The 15,545-nt window shown below is 31.5% G+C and overlaps 1 protein-coding gene across 1 annotated transcript in view; it reads left to right on the top strand.

Annotated features, from left to right (window-relative positions):
- The window catches only part of STAM (signal transducing adaptor molecule), a 50,470-nt gene that overhangs the window by 29,475 nt on the left and 5,450 nt on the right, over positions 1-15,545 (top strand). Inside the window, exons 5-12 of the mRNA XM_016150626.2 lie at positions 832-978; positions 5,241-5,331; positions 7,173-7,365; positions 8,564-8,658; positions 11,949-12,037; positions 13,769-13,856; positions 14,299-14,353; positions 15,034-15,187. Of these exons, the coding sequence (XP_016006112.2) occupies positions 832-978; positions 5,241-5,331; positions 7,173-7,365; positions 8,564-8,658; positions 11,949-12,037; positions 13,769-13,856; positions 14,299-14,353; positions 15,034-15,187 (912 nt within the window). The remainder of the gene's footprint in view (positions 1-831; positions 979-5,240; positions 5,332-7,172; positions 7,366-8,563; positions 8,659-11,948; positions 12,038-13,768; positions 13,857-14,298; positions 14,354-15,033; positions 15,188-15,545) is intronic.

Here is a 15,545-nt window from a genome sequence, read left to right as displayed (position 1 = left end):
TTTTCTAACATTCTACTTTATTCAATTATATTTAGGTATTTTCTATTAATTAATAATCATTCTTTTAATCTGAATATTATAAAAATGTACCATTGTTTACGAAGATTCTATTATAATGTTTTCTATAATTTAATTGAAGATGAGATACTCAAAGGTGTACTCAGTAGCATGAATAACTATTTTGAAAAGCAAACAGCTACATATAGGAGAAAGTACTTCTTATTTTCCAAATGTTTTACAATGGACATACAGGTTTTATACTTATGGGGTGATGTTATTTTGAAAGGTAAAGTTTTCAGGGATATTAACATGCAGTAGACTTCAAACTGGCCTCAAATAATAAAGCAGATTGGAAAAAACACACAGTCATGCACATTAAAAGTCAGGAATTAGAAATAAAGGAACTACAACATTTATTCCGTTTCTAGCTTATTTTTTGTTGGTCTACAAAAAAACAAAACCTATTTTCTTTGTCTTTCTGATGTAAAAAGCTTACTTAATTGTAAAATACTCTTCAAAATTCTGCCTTTCTGACCTCCAAAAATAAGTTATTACATATTTAATCTGTTTTAATTTAATATGAGGTATGTATAATGGTATCTTTTTTTTATAGTGTGAAAATTAATTTATTTCTAATAGACAAGCATATTTTCTTATGGATTGTCTATTGCTAGAGAAAATTTGTGATTCAAAAAGAGATATATGTTAATCAGTGTCACCATTATAAATAAAAAGAGACGTTCAACATTTTATACTTTTTATATTTAAGATATGTTACATCATTAGTCAGGAAATTAATACTTTTTAATTAATTTTTTTCTCTATTTTTAGGGTCATCCTAAAGTGTGTGAAAAATTAAAGGCTCTTATGGTTGAATGGACAGATGAATTTAAGAATGATCCACAGCTTAGTCTAATATCAGCAATGATTAAAAATCTTAAGGAACAAGGAGTTACGTTTCCAGCTATTGGCTCTCAGGTATTTTATAATATTCTGTGTGTGCTACAGTTTGTTTCTCTATAGTAGCCATGTTTATTTGAAATTTTTTTTTCCCCCCTCCAAACCCAGGTAGTGTTTACTACTCTGGAAGAATTTTTGTTAATAATCTTGCATTTGAAGATGCCGGAGAAATATAGTGGCATGTTAATTTGCTACAACCTCCACTTTCCCTGTTTTTTTTTTTTTTTCTTTATAAGTGAATTGGTTTAACATTTTATAGTTTTTAAAAATTTTAATTTAGTTTTTTTAATAATATAGACAAAATTGCTTTATTATATCAGATAATTCTTATAATCTTGTTAAATGCTATTAATGCTATAATTTTATCTATAAACAATGACAGTTCAAAAATCAGGATACCCTTAATATTTACGTATGAATTTAGAGGCTCTTTTGATTATGAAAGTTTTGATGCCTGTATTATAAATGGGAAGAAGATAAAAGGAGGTCAGTGGGAAGAGAAGCACACGAAACATCTATTCCTTTAACAAAAGCTGATCAGTATCTTCTTCCTTTATCCTAATAATTGTGGTTGATTGAAAGCCTTAATTTTCCTTTAAAAAAAAGTTATATAATGAGACCAATCCCTAGTTTATGTCATATAAGAAAATGAAAGAGTATCTCCTTTATTCTTTTTTGTTCAGTGTAACCATCCTTTAGGATGGCAACTAATCAAGGGAGATTAAATATGTGATAATTTACTGTACTGTCTTTACTCACTGTATGGGTTGGGGTGCAATATAACGAGTGGCCTGAAAGCATGAGCAGAAAACTCAAGTTTGGGGTTTTGACCACTTCAAGGAATCATGAAGTGATTCATCCAGACTCACCTAGACTTTCTTCCAAAGCACTTCTAGTTTATCTGTGTACTCTTGAGCTGTAAAGACCCAGAAATATACTTGGAGATGAAGGAAAGGATATTTTTCTTCTTTAAAATTTGGCTCATGAGTAGTTTTACAATGATACATCATTGAGAAGTATTCATTCATAATTGAAAGCTGGCTTTTATTACTCAATAATTTCTAAAGTCTGTGTAATTTAGGGATAATTTTATGCAGGATAATTCAAGATATCTTTTAATAATTTGCTTGACAACAGAAACAATGTTCAGTGTTTAATTATCAGAGTAAATTCACTACAGAGAACTGAAGAGTGTAGCTGTGTAGTGGAATTGCAGTTTCTATACCCTGGGAACCTATTCTAGAGCTTGTTACTCAAAGAGTGGTTCATTGACCATCACCATTATCACTGGGACACTTGTTAGAAATGCATAGTCTTAGATACCACTCCAGACCCATGGATTCATTATTGTCATTTTAACAAGATCCCTGGATGAATTTGCATGCATGTTAAGGTTTGAGAAACACTATTCTAGAGTACAGTTTCCAGTGCAAGTGAAAACTGCATTTCCATCCCCAAAGGGACTTATTCCTTTTGGAGAAGGAAAAAGAATTAATGATGTTTGCTATGTAGCATCATTTGGTTAATCTATAATCTCAGATAGTTGTGGGAACAGCTCTAGGGATTTTCTAATCTAATCCCCTCATTTTACAGATGAGGAGACTGAGACCCAGAATGGTTAAGTGACTTGCCCAGGGCCACAGCTAGTAGTTGACAGAGCTGGAACTAGAACAAAGGCCTCCTGACTCTCAGTCCAGTGTTCTTTCCACTACACGATCCTGCCTTCCATTTGATATAGAGGTTAGTGGATATGTGTCTGTCCAGATTAGGCTTTGAAGGACAAGAAGTGGAGGGAACACTGGCAAGAGCATTTATTTATTGATTGGCATAGTGCTACTTCCATGTTCATAACAGAACATAAATCAGGAAAAGTTCCTTCTTTTCATGCAGATGTTATAAAATATTTAAAAGCAAATTTTGTTGTAGTTGCATTCAGCCATAAGAAATATGTAAAATGCATATAAGGTAAAAGATGAAGTAGAATGTTGTTGATTTTTTTATAATAGTTTCTGAAAAATGTGTATTGAACTCTGCTTGTAAAGAGCTTCATGTTTAATGAAAAAATGTTATCACCTGGGATCAATTGTAAAAGTCTCTCTAGATTGTAAAGTCACTTAGTTGCTTAAGACATTCCTATATTTATATATAATATATTTTGTTAAATATATTAGCAAAGCCTCTGAAACTATAAGGATTTTTAAGTGTATTTTTTATCTAGGTGCAGAAAAAATAATATAAAAATATTAAGAAAAGCCCTACTTGAAACAGACAGAGACTCAGGGACACAGCCAGTGGATTAGTGGTTACCAGATGGAAGGGAGGAAAAGAGGGATGGGGGTACATAAAGGTAAAGGAGGTCAAATCTTTAGGGACGGAAGGAAATTTAACTTTGAGTGGTGAACACACAGTGCAGTATACGTAGTACATATTATTGACTTGAACACTTGAAACCTATTTGATTTTATTAATCAGTATCACCCCAATAATTCCAATACAAAAGTAAAAAGAAAAATCATACTTTAGTCACCTAACTTAGGCTGCTGTGATTCCTTGGCACTAAATTTTGACATAGAGATAAAAGTAGTGCTACACTGCTACTGTATTTGACTAGTTAATAAGACAAGTGTCATTACTACACTTAGTACCTGATGATAGAAAGGAACTTTGAAAGGCATTTAGTTCAGGAATGTAGGACTTCTATTCATGTAGCTTGTTTTGCACTTTGGACAAATATAATTCTTCACAGACCACAACACAAAAGATCAATATATCTGTTTTGTGAAATTCACCAAATTGTATGAAAAAATTCACATATAATGAAAAAGATTGCCTCTGATCTTTTTCATTATATGTGAATGTTTTATTACACATCTTCTGTTTTCAGAGCTGTGTAATGATTAAAACATTACAAGAGATGGACCAGAATCGAAAGTTCTGTTTAGTAAACTATAAAAAGCTTTTTCTAATCAGCTTTTCTAAAAATAAGTGCCTTGTGCATTGTTTGACATAAAATATACTAAGTGATGAAGGTAGAACTGTATTTTACTGTAATGTTAAATATTTTGCCTTTCATTGACATCCCAGGAGACAGTGTTATACTTTTTTTTAAATCCCTGAATGGCCCCCATCCTATCTGATTTTGGAAGCTATATGTGTTAATTCAATCCTCTTAAAAGCCTGTGATGTTTAGATGCTATTGCTATCCTCGTTTTATAGATACGGAACTTGAGGCACAAAGAAGTCAGTGTATCCAAGGTCATACATAAGAAGGTTGTAGGTCTGGCATTTGATCGTATGTTTGCCTGACTCCACAACTTACATTCTTAGCTACCCATATCATAGTACCTTGTTTAAAAGTGGTATCAGAGGAACACAAAGGTGAGAGTGTGTAATTAAGGGGTTTAGAGATATTTTAATTAGAACTTAGTATTTTAGCTGTTTAGTGACTGGTGAGTTGAAACTCAACAAGGAAAAATGGGAGTGGAGTAAAAGGAGAGGAAGACAAGATGAGTAGAAGCAAATGTGTGTCAGAGGTGTAAAAGCAGGTGTGTATGTTCATGCATGTGCATGCGCTCGTGCTAGCAGTTTCTGGTAACTGATAGAATGTTTGAAATTAAGCTGGTAAAATAGGCTGGAGTCTGGTTTGCTTTGATTGCCATGGGAAACTGAGAGGCCATTGAGGCTTAGAAGCTTATAATTCCTTAAGTGTGAATCAGCTTATGTATTTATTTCTTTGCACACTACCTGATTTACAAAATATGTTTAAGATGTACAATAATATATTCCTAGAATTAACTACTTGTATTTTGGCTTACAAAGTAGTATAATTTTGTGAGCAGTTGTATTATATATATATCTGGGTTCCTAAAGATAGCATCCTAATTTTATCTGGAAGGAAGCAATAAAATATAACTCCTAGGATTTTTAAATTTAAAAAAATACCTGTTTTCAAAATAGCCGTCTTCTTCCCCCTCTTAACCACCTTTCTGATTTTAGAACTTTTATAAAAATTTTAAAATCTCTAGTTTTTCTACTCTGGTTTGCTTTTAGTTTAACCTCTTGATATAAATCTGTATTATTAGGCTCTTGGCCTTAAGTATCTAATTGCTCTCTTTCCTCCAGTTCTAACTCTTCTTCCCAGGCTGCTCCAGTTTAGATTTCTTTCTTCTTCAGAAGTCTGTGGTAAATTGATGAGAAGGGTCTTGCAAGTTTGTAGATTAGATGGGGTAGAAAAATTGGAGAACAACCCTCAAATATTGTGTTCTTTTTTTGTGTGTTAGGCTGCAGAACAAGCAAAAGCAAGCCCAGCTCTGGTAGCCAAGGATCCTGGTACTGTGGCTAACAAAAAAGAAGAAGAAGATTTAGCAAAAGGTATGTTTTAATTCCCTGGTGATGGGAAGAACATAGGTCTTTTACTTAATATTTTTTCCCCTGTGTTATTTTAAAACAAAAGAAATAGGACTTGTTAGCTAAAAGTGAAATCTGCTTTGTTCCCCTCCTCAGTATCATTCCTTCCTTCTCCTCTTCCAAGGCAGCTACTATCATGTGTGTCCTTTCACGCTATATGTTTATAATACTCTAACTACACTACGTATCCACAAACAGTAGGTACTATCTACAACTTGTTTTTTTGTGCAAGTATATGTTTGAGATTGAATTATGATGAGACATACAAATCAAGCTTATTTGTTTTAACTGCTGTGCATTATTCCACTGTACTAATAAATATATACTGTAATTTATCCTCTTACTGGTGGACATTTGGGTTTTCCATGTGTGTGTTTTACTATAACAAGTATACTACATCTGGTATCCTTGTACATGTTCTTTTGGACATATATATATGTATATGTATGACTATTTTGTGTGACTAAATGTGGTATTGTTTTCTTATGGGGTAGGTACAGCTTAAACTTTGCTGAATAGTTGTATTATTTCCTCTTCCATCAGCCATATATGAAAGTTGTTATTGTTTTTAATACCTTGATATGTGGTATTGTCAGAGTTTAATTTTTGTGAGTCTAATTAATTTGAAATAATATCTAATTATATTTTCATTTCCTTGCTTAATAGTAAGGTCAAGTTCTTTGTATATTCTTATTGTATTTTTCTATTGAGTCTTTTTTTTTTTAATTATATGTAGAAAGTTTTGTTTTTTAAATTGTATTAAATTTATTCGGGGCGATATTGGTTAATGAAATTATATAGGTTTCAAGTGTACGTTTCTATAATACATCATCTGTATATTGCAGTATGTTCACCACCCAAAGTCAGGTCTCCTGTCACCATATTTTGACCCCCTTGACCCTTAAAAAGTTTTATTTTAGATGCTAATCTTTAGCCTATTATATCTATTATAGATCTTTGCTCTTGGTTTTTGATTTATACTTTAACTTTTATAATGGCGTGTTTTATCAAACATAAGTTTTAAATTTTGATATAGTCAAAAATTTTGCTTTTCTTTTATTTTTGCTTTTTTATGTCTTAAGATATTTTTTCTTACCCCAAAATCCTAAAAGATATTTTTCTGTATTTTCTTATGATATTTTAAAAGTTATGGGTTGAGTCAAAAGTAAGGTAGTCAATCTGTTAAGATTACATTACAGAACATAAGTGACACATGGTGATGGCCTCCACTGGGGGAGGTAGAAGAGACAAATTTGAAATCTATTTGCCAGGACTTGTTAAGTAAGACTTTACTGTAGTTGTTTCTAAGAATTCCAATTCTTAGATGGTTCATGTAAGAATTACTTTAGGAAGAATAAACTGTAGATTCTTAGATACGACCTTTGAGGCTCTAATTCAATAAGAGGCTTGAGACTCTTGATTTCTCAAGTGATTTTGATTCTCATTTGGGGAAGATAAGCTATAGAAATACATTGTGAAGATAAAATATATCTACAGCTAAATTTTTAAAAATGGATCTAAGAGTTTATATTTTTTTATTACCTAGAATAAATTAAATTGTATCAGTTCAGTAAAAGTAGTCATCATGCTATTCGATTATTTTGTTTATTTTTAAACTTTCAGTTGTGAATCAGTGTATAAAATTGATGAAATGATTTTTATTCAGTGTATTATATCAGGATATATTCTAGTTTCCAGCTATACTGTTGAAAGAAGAAAACTTTTTACCTTAAGATACTTTTTTACTTCTTTGGATTTTTGGATATATTAACATTTCGGGTCCTCTTAAACCCATTATTTTCCAGCCATCGAATTGTCCCTGAAGGAACAAAGGCAGCAGTCAACCACCCTTTCCACTTTGTATCCAAGCACATCTAACCTCCTAACTAACCACCAACATGAAGGCCGAAAAGTTCGTGCTATATATGACTTTGAAGCTGCTGAAGATAATGAACTTACTTTTAAAGCTGGAGAAATTATTACAGTTCTTGATGACAGGTGATGGTTAATATTAAATTGAACATTCACATGAGCATATATAACATTTTGCCTCTGTGTTTCATATTATTCCTGTTGGATGCCATCGCCAAATGTAAGAGACATTGACATAGATATTTTCTTTGATGATTGCTTTGCTTATGTCAGACTGGCTGGAATTTTATTTTGTAGTTCAATTTTTTTCACATCTATTATTTGAATAGGTTTTTTTGTATGTGGAGGCCTAGTTTAATCTATTCATTTTTGGTTCTATCTACTAATATAGATTGTTTAATTAGTAAAATAAATTAAGATTTTAGAAAGTACACTGAATATGTGTCTTTATAGAATTTATAAGAAATACATATTATATTGAATATCATTTAGTATATTCATGTGAAACAAATTTTACATGGAATTATACATTTACATTATAATAGGGGTGATAAAAGGCATGTCTTTAATTACAGCTTTATGTTTACTTGAAAATTGTTACAGATAGTGAAGAACTAAACTTTACACGTGTTTTTAAAAATAAAATTCAAATAGATTAGTTTATTATAGTATCACACTTACATTCTAACACATTTTCTTGAATAGAAGAAAATGAAGTTAAGTTTGTACTAATTCACTGGATATTGCACAAAACCGTGATCATTCATTCATTCAGAAAATACTTATTGAGAGCTCGCTAGCTTTCCTTATACGAAGCACTGGGGATATAGTGGAGAACATGGGTATGTACCTGGGGGTTTGTTCCTTGTGAATGTTTTGTGTTATAAATAGTGTCATGTGTCATATGTGTCCTCTTGTGGGGAAAATCTGCAATACGTACTAGACTGAGCACTGATTTAGGAACGAAGAGCCTAACATGTATCTTATTACAAAGAATTCTTGATCTGAAGCTCATGAACCACATGCAGTTGACAGTTTTTAAGTATAGGGACCTCTTTTGGGAGGAAGAGAGTTAAGAGGCTTATAGTAGATCAAAGCTTTCACCAGCCTTTCAAAAGATAAAGGACTGTGTATTTAATAGCTTCTTATTTTCTCAGAGGCCTTAGCTCTTATTTGTAATAACTACACATTTAATTCCTTTTTCACTGGATTGTTGTGTGGGTTTCATATCTGATAATGATGTTAAGTTAAATACTATAAAAGGTAAATATTTATAGAAGTAAAAATCTTTATTATACTAATCATTGTTTTTTATTCTTCATAGTGATCCCAACTGGTGGAAAGGTGAAACCCATCAAGGCATGGGGTTATTTCCCTCTAACTTTGTGACTGCAGATCTCACTGCTGAACCAGAAATGAGTGAGTATTTTCAGTCTATCAATGGATAATAATCCATAATCCTCTTCTTAATGAAAGTTAACTAAGTTCAGCTTTCTGGAGCAGGGACTCTCAAATGTTAGTGTCTCTGAAGTGTTTATCAGAAATGTAGCTTCCTGGTCAGTAGGTTATTTACCAGAAATCATCTAAGAATTGTAGTCATCTGTCTACCATGATTGTATTTAGACAGACTATAGACTTTCTTAAAAAGAAAAGGATATGCGTATACACACACACACACACACCCTTTGTAAAAATGCACATTAGGAAGTGTTAATGGAATTTATGCATTATGTATTTTCATTAACAGTTGATAAAAGTTTGACAAATGCAGTTTAACCTCATAGAGAATTCTTTCTATTCAGAGGCTGAGCTCATTTCTCTAGGATTCTAGCCTCAAACTTGGAAGCTGTGGCCTCTAAGTTTGGCTTTTCTAGGCCCCATGGGCCATGACCAATCATATAAATATAAAGAGCCATAATCAATCATATAAATATTTTCTGTTTGATTTCTAAATCTTTACTGACTAGAAGAAATAAACCAGAAAGTGGGGCCAAGAAGAAAAAGTGACATGACCGATAGTCATAAGAGTTGCAGAAGATATAACTGCTGGTAGCCTCTCAAAATACTAGTAGACAGTAGACTATTTTTCTTCATAATATTGTACTTTAATGAATTTTCATAATGATGAGTCTGAGTCATCAAGATTTAGTCATAACTTCCCTTTAAGGAAACAGAAATATGTTCTAGTCTAGAAAGATTTCTATTCGTGATTAATGTTAGAATTTTAAGAGCTTTTGTATAAAAGTGAGTAAGCTACAGTTACCTAGCAGAATATCTCAGCTTATCTTGTCTTTCTATAATGCCACATATAAGTAATCAGTGTTATAAACCGCAAGACGCTTAGGTCTCTTTCAGTTTACAAGAATTTTAAGAAAGGATCTGTCTTAGTCATCTTTTTATTTCCAATAGCACCTACTACTAAATCTTATCTAGAATATAGACTATATATATAAACATTTATATAATAAATGATACATAAATGTATACATAGATAATATATGTTAACAATATAGAGATACTTTTCTTTAAAAACATGAGAATACTTCTCTTTCAAGAGCAGGCTTAACAACAAACCAGGCATTCACTTTCATATAGACAGGTTCCTGATATCCATTCCTTTAATGGAGTTCTTTTTTGTTAAAAGTAAAAAAATTTAAAAAAAAACAAAAAACAAAAAAAAACATGTTGTAGAATCACGTTTAAATGGCAGTACATACTGTGCTAACTTTTTTAACTTGGGCTGATGGTGGTGGGGTTTGTTTGTTTTGGGGATTTGTTTTTTTGTTTTTTGTTTTTGTCTTGAATCAGCTGCTGGAAAGGGTAGAATATATCTTGGATTTATTCTATGCAAGATGAGATCCAGAATGTAGATCATGTAGCCAACTCATCTTTTTTCCCATCATATAGTATTGTAGCTTTAAAATGAGTCTTCTAGCTCATATGTTTCACTCTGGACCACCTAAAACAGGAACACCAGAGCTTACATAATGGAGTTAATAGTTCTCAAGCTTGGAAAACAAGTACTACCATGATCCTCGTAGTGTTATTCTTTATGAGGAAACAGAAGGCCACTTCACTTAATGTGTCAAGTAGAGACACCTGCCCTACTTAGCTTCATTTTGTTTTGGAGATGCAGTAAGATACTGTGAAAACACTTTATCTTTTAAATATATAAATATAATATTTTATCTATATGTAGATATATACACACAATATACATACACCCATGTGTATATAGTAATAGTTCCTATGAGAAAAAGCACTGCAAACTTGTACACAGTCAGCTGTTAGGATGTGAAGTCTACCATATGTCTCTTATGGGTAGCAGCCTATATAGTGCTGTCCCAGCTTCTACTTGTTAATAGCTCAAGATACATAAAGTAAAAATATGTATAGCAGATGTCTGTTTTTCTCCCATGGGAAAATGAAATCAGCTGAAACTTTTTTCTGTATGTAGAATTTTGCTTTATGGTGACTTGAATAGGATGAATATATTTCTTATGTGGAAATTAAACTATTTCCATTTTATATGGACTTACACAGCACAGAATATGTACACGATGTGACTTCTTTTCTCACTGTAAAATCCGAGGCCAGATTCCAGTAGTGTGGGCTAGTAGAACCACATATATTGGCCTTCAAATCCAGGCTTTGCCATTTGTTAACCCTCACCTGTGCAAGAGTTTATAATCTTTCTAAGCCACTGTTAACCTCATTTATGAAATGGATGTATCTCATAAGATTGGATTGTAGATTCATTGGAGGAAATGTAATATGTATCTCCTTAAGCACATTTAGTAGTTTAATAGATATTTCCCTTCCTTAATTTTGCCTCTTTCCCCACCTTCCCTTTCATCCTGATTCTTAATATTTTTATGAACACTGATTGAGCACATTGATATATAAGGATGAACAATTCAGAAAAGTTCATTTCTTTAAAGCTATATGTGCTTCTCAGTGTTATTTTGGAGAATGCTAATTGCTATGTTAATCATATCCTCATATGTACTTGTACATATTATGTTGACTGGATTTTTAAAGATTGCTTTGTTGAGTAAGAGAAGTAGGTGTTTCTGGACAATACTTTGCACATCCCTTAGTAATCTTTTTTTTTTCCTCCTCTTTGCAAAGAATAGTGTAACTAAAGAATATAGGCTGATTTAGTGGGAAATTCAGATTCCTGCCAAGGCCACTTTTTAAATTCTCTACTGACTTGGATGTCTTTCTCTTTGTAAAAACTTTGAGTGGAATGCTGGAGAATATACAGCTAACTTTCCAGTTTATTACATTGAAATAGCATGGTCTATCAAATGAATTTTCTTTGAACGGATGGGTAATTTAAAAAGAGGATTTATTTTGAATTGCAGAGTTCATTTATGCCATTGTAAATCTTTGCTTTTTGTTCACCAATTTACTAAACTCTCTTGTGTAGTTGGCGATTAATCTGTTTCAGAAATATACCTCTTATTTTTAGCAAAGTATCTTTTATGGAAAATGTAAAATCTTTAGAAGAGAAAATTAAGAAATCTTGACATAAAGTAATATTCTTTCATTATTGCCTAAATCTGCAACCTAATTATTTCTTAAATCGTGTGTCTCAGTTTGAAAGGAATATGAGAAAACCCAAATTCTCTCTTGGAACTTAAATTGCTTTCAAATGAAAATTTAAATTTATTAGAAGGAAACGATAAATGTTATGTGTTTTACAGTTAAAACAGAGAAGAAGACGGTACAATTTAGTGATGATGTTCAGGTAGAAACAATAGAGCCAGAGCCGGAACAAGCCTTTATTGATGAAGTAAGTGTTTCTTTTGTAAGGGGGGCGTTCATACTTGGTATTGAAGTTGAAATGTTTTTCTTATCTTCTTTGAAAAAATTGATTACTGGATTAATGCGTGTATTTTGTTCTTATAGAAATTCAAACAATATAGACAAAGCAAAGATTACATTTGAATCTTCCTCTGTAGTCCCATGTCAGTACATATAGTTGTACCTCCTTTTAAAAATCTTGCTTAATATTTCTTAGAGTGGCTACATCATTTTTAATTATTCTGTTGGACACTAATGTTGTTTATAGTCTTTGTGGGATTTTTGTTGTTACAGACACTATTGTGAGATTTTGGGGGGATGTATTTCAAAGAATAACTATTTTAAAATATCGGTATTTAATGCTCTGGAAATTATATTCCTTGTAACATTTTAAACTTATGATGAAAAATGAGGTGTCATCTCCAAAATATTTGAATGGGATTTATAGATTTTTAGCCTTCTTTTAGAGAGCCAGAGCAGAAAGTTACAGTGTTCTTTTAGAAAAATAAGTGGTAGAATGTGCTGGGAGCCAAGGAATCCAACTGGGTCAGGTAGAGTTATGTTTGGCCTATTGCATTACATAAGAAAGTGTGTGTAGGGTCAGACTAGTGGGCTGTCTTGTTAATTGACTTTCATTTTACCATCCCCTCTTTTTCTATTTTTTCGCTGTAAGCAAACTTTTCTGACTTGCGCCTTTTCTTTTAGACTACTTGAAATTTTGAATTTTTTACCTCGAAAAAATATCTATTTCAAAATACAAAACTTTTGAGTTTAGAAGAGGTTTTTATATACTTATATCACTTTCATTCTCTAGTAAATTAATTCATCTTTCAAACTGTTCCTCTACAGAATACACAGGGTTGTTTTGTTTTTGTGCTTTTGGTTAAAATAACATCTGTACTTAAAATCGGTAATCTTTACATTATTTACCTAATATACCTATATTTAATAACATAACCATGTAAAAACCATGCATGGAGAAGAGTTTGTAATTATTACAGTAATCTTTGGTACATGAGATCTATAATTTGATTTTTAAAAAATCTACATATAAATAGATATATACTTGCATAATGTGTAAGTATATTTGGGTAGCGATAGTTTCATTAGTTTCATTGGTTCTTACAACAAAAGATTCTGAAAGATCTAAATTATTGCTTTGAGATGTCTTCCAGCTTTTCCCACATCGGAGAATAGAGAAACCACAAACTGAAACATTGGTGGAAAGAAAATGTAGGCTAAGTCCTTACGCCCTACTTAGAACAAGAACAGCTGTGATAAAGCTGAGCTATGCCTTACTAAAACAGTTGCTACATTCACCATAGCAGAGAAGTAGTACTGAGTTATTAGTCATAAGTAATGCCATCTTGAGAGAGAGAGGTTACACCTGTCAACATGGCAGGGCTACAGCTGCTTCAAAACAGTGAAATCCACTGGCATGACATAAGAGATTGAAGAACTCACACATCGTAAGTTTAAATGTGGCTCTGTTTCTTCTCATTTAAGAGAATCTCTTAGCAATTTCAAAAATAAGTAGAGCTTTCAAGGCTCTGATTTCACATGATACTAAAGAGTACACAGGTACTAAATACATAAAAGCAAAATTGAAGTCTCTCTATCTTTGAATTCCAAAAGTTCTCCATCCATTATCTTATTGACAAAGTGAGAACATGTTCTTGAGTAGTGATTTGTTACTTTTTATTTAAACTGTTTCCTGTAGGATAAAATGGACCAATTGCTACAGATGTTGCAAAGTACAGATCCCAGTGATGATCAGCCAGATCTTCCAGAGTTACTTCATCTTGAAGGTAAACCTTGTTTTCCATTTACCTGCAAATAAAAATTAATTAGAGGTTATATCTAGTGTTCTGTTAACAGAATGGCTTATATTTAAATAAAATGGAAAATGTTGTAAAAGTATATTTCTCATTCTTCTGTGACCCAGTTTATATGCGGTTTAAACCTTTGGTAGAATTCAAATTCTTACACTTTTCTATCCAAATTAAATATTTTATTCAAAATATCCAAATCTTTTACGCAACATTTTAGAATGTTGTGAAATAAAAATTGGATTTTAATGTTATTGAGATTAAGAAAATCAATCTTGGGTTCTGTGGGCTAAGGTTAATTAATATAATTTTTATTACTCCAAGTTAGATCTTGTATTTTTTCAAATTATATGAATATCCATTAGAGGTTTGTTGTCTTTCATTATATTTTCTTATATCTTTTCAAATCTTGTCTTCTTAGCAATGTGTCACCAGATGGGACCTCTCATTGATGAAAAGCTGGAAGATATCGATAGGTAAAAGAATATATGCTGTCTCTGCATTGTGTACCTTCTTTCCCAGAGTTGTCTGTAAACTACATACTGGACTAGAGCTGCCACTTTTTATTTCGTTTATTGTTTTATTTTTTTATTTGTTAATCTTTTTTTATTTTCTATTTTATTTTTAAATGTTTTATTCTATTTTATTTATCTTGTTTTTTATTTTTAAAATGTATTTTATTTTTGTTTTTGTTTTAATTACATTTGCCACAGGAACCAGTTCTCATTCACTTATTTTCGACTAGTGTAAAAATTCAAATTAGACTTATCTCTCCCTTTTTTTTAAGTGAGGATTTATTTGATTTTAATTATATTAGTCTTTTTTAAAAAATAAAAGTTAAGTATTATAATCATATTTCCCACATGTAACATTACCAGAGCCCAAATAACCCATCTATTATTAACTAAGAAGACCTATTTTTTTCTAAATAAAGTCTAGTATGATAAGTAAGCTAGAGTTCTCCCAGCATAGTACGTAAGCCTTAAATAGTTATAGTTGCCTTGGAGCTAAAATTCAAGATATTATCTCTTAGAAGATTAAATTTTTAATGTCTACGTATGCCACTTTTTGCTATTTTTGCTATTTTGATGTCTTATTTAAAATACTGTATCATTTAAATAGCAGTTATGTTTCAAATTATTGTATAATATTTCAGAAAACATTCAGAACTCTCAGAACTTAATGTTAAAGTGATGGAGGCACTTTCACTGTATACCAAGTTAATGAATGAAGACCCAATGTATTCCATGTACGCAAAATTACAGAATCAGCAGTATTATATGCAGTCATCTGGTGTTTCTGCTGCTCAGGTAAACTTTTAAAAACACAAGTATGCAAGTTTATCATTTTAGACTCTCATAGTTATTTGGAGTAACTATTTTTATAAAATGTGAAACTTTCTAGAAGTAGTGTTTAGAACAAAAATAAAGTGTAAAATAATTTTTTACTTGACAAACTCAATTTATAATATACCAATGGGTTTTTTTTTTTTAATTGTTTTTCTGCAGGAGTGTCATCAGAATCCCCTGTCAAGCTTTTAAAAAAATATAGATACTTTTTTCCCCACCCCATACCTATTGAATCAGAATCTTCAGAAGTGAGGCCCAAACACCTGTATATTTTAAAGCTTCATATGAAATCTGTGGTTAAAAACTGCAGTTTTTTGTC

This window comes from Rousettus aegyptiacus, unplaced genomic scaffold, assembly GCF_014176215.1.
Source record: "Rousettus aegyptiacus isolate mRouAeg1 unplaced genomic scaffold, mRouAeg1.p scaffold_m13_p_10, whole genome shotgun sequence".
Classification (NCBI taxonomy): domain Eukaryota; kingdom Metazoa; phylum Chordata; class Mammalia; order Chiroptera; family Pteropodidae; genus Rousettus; species Rousettus aegyptiacus.
The sequence above is the reverse complement of the archived record's forward strand: the minus strand, read 5'-3'. Positions and strand labels throughout refer to the sequence as shown.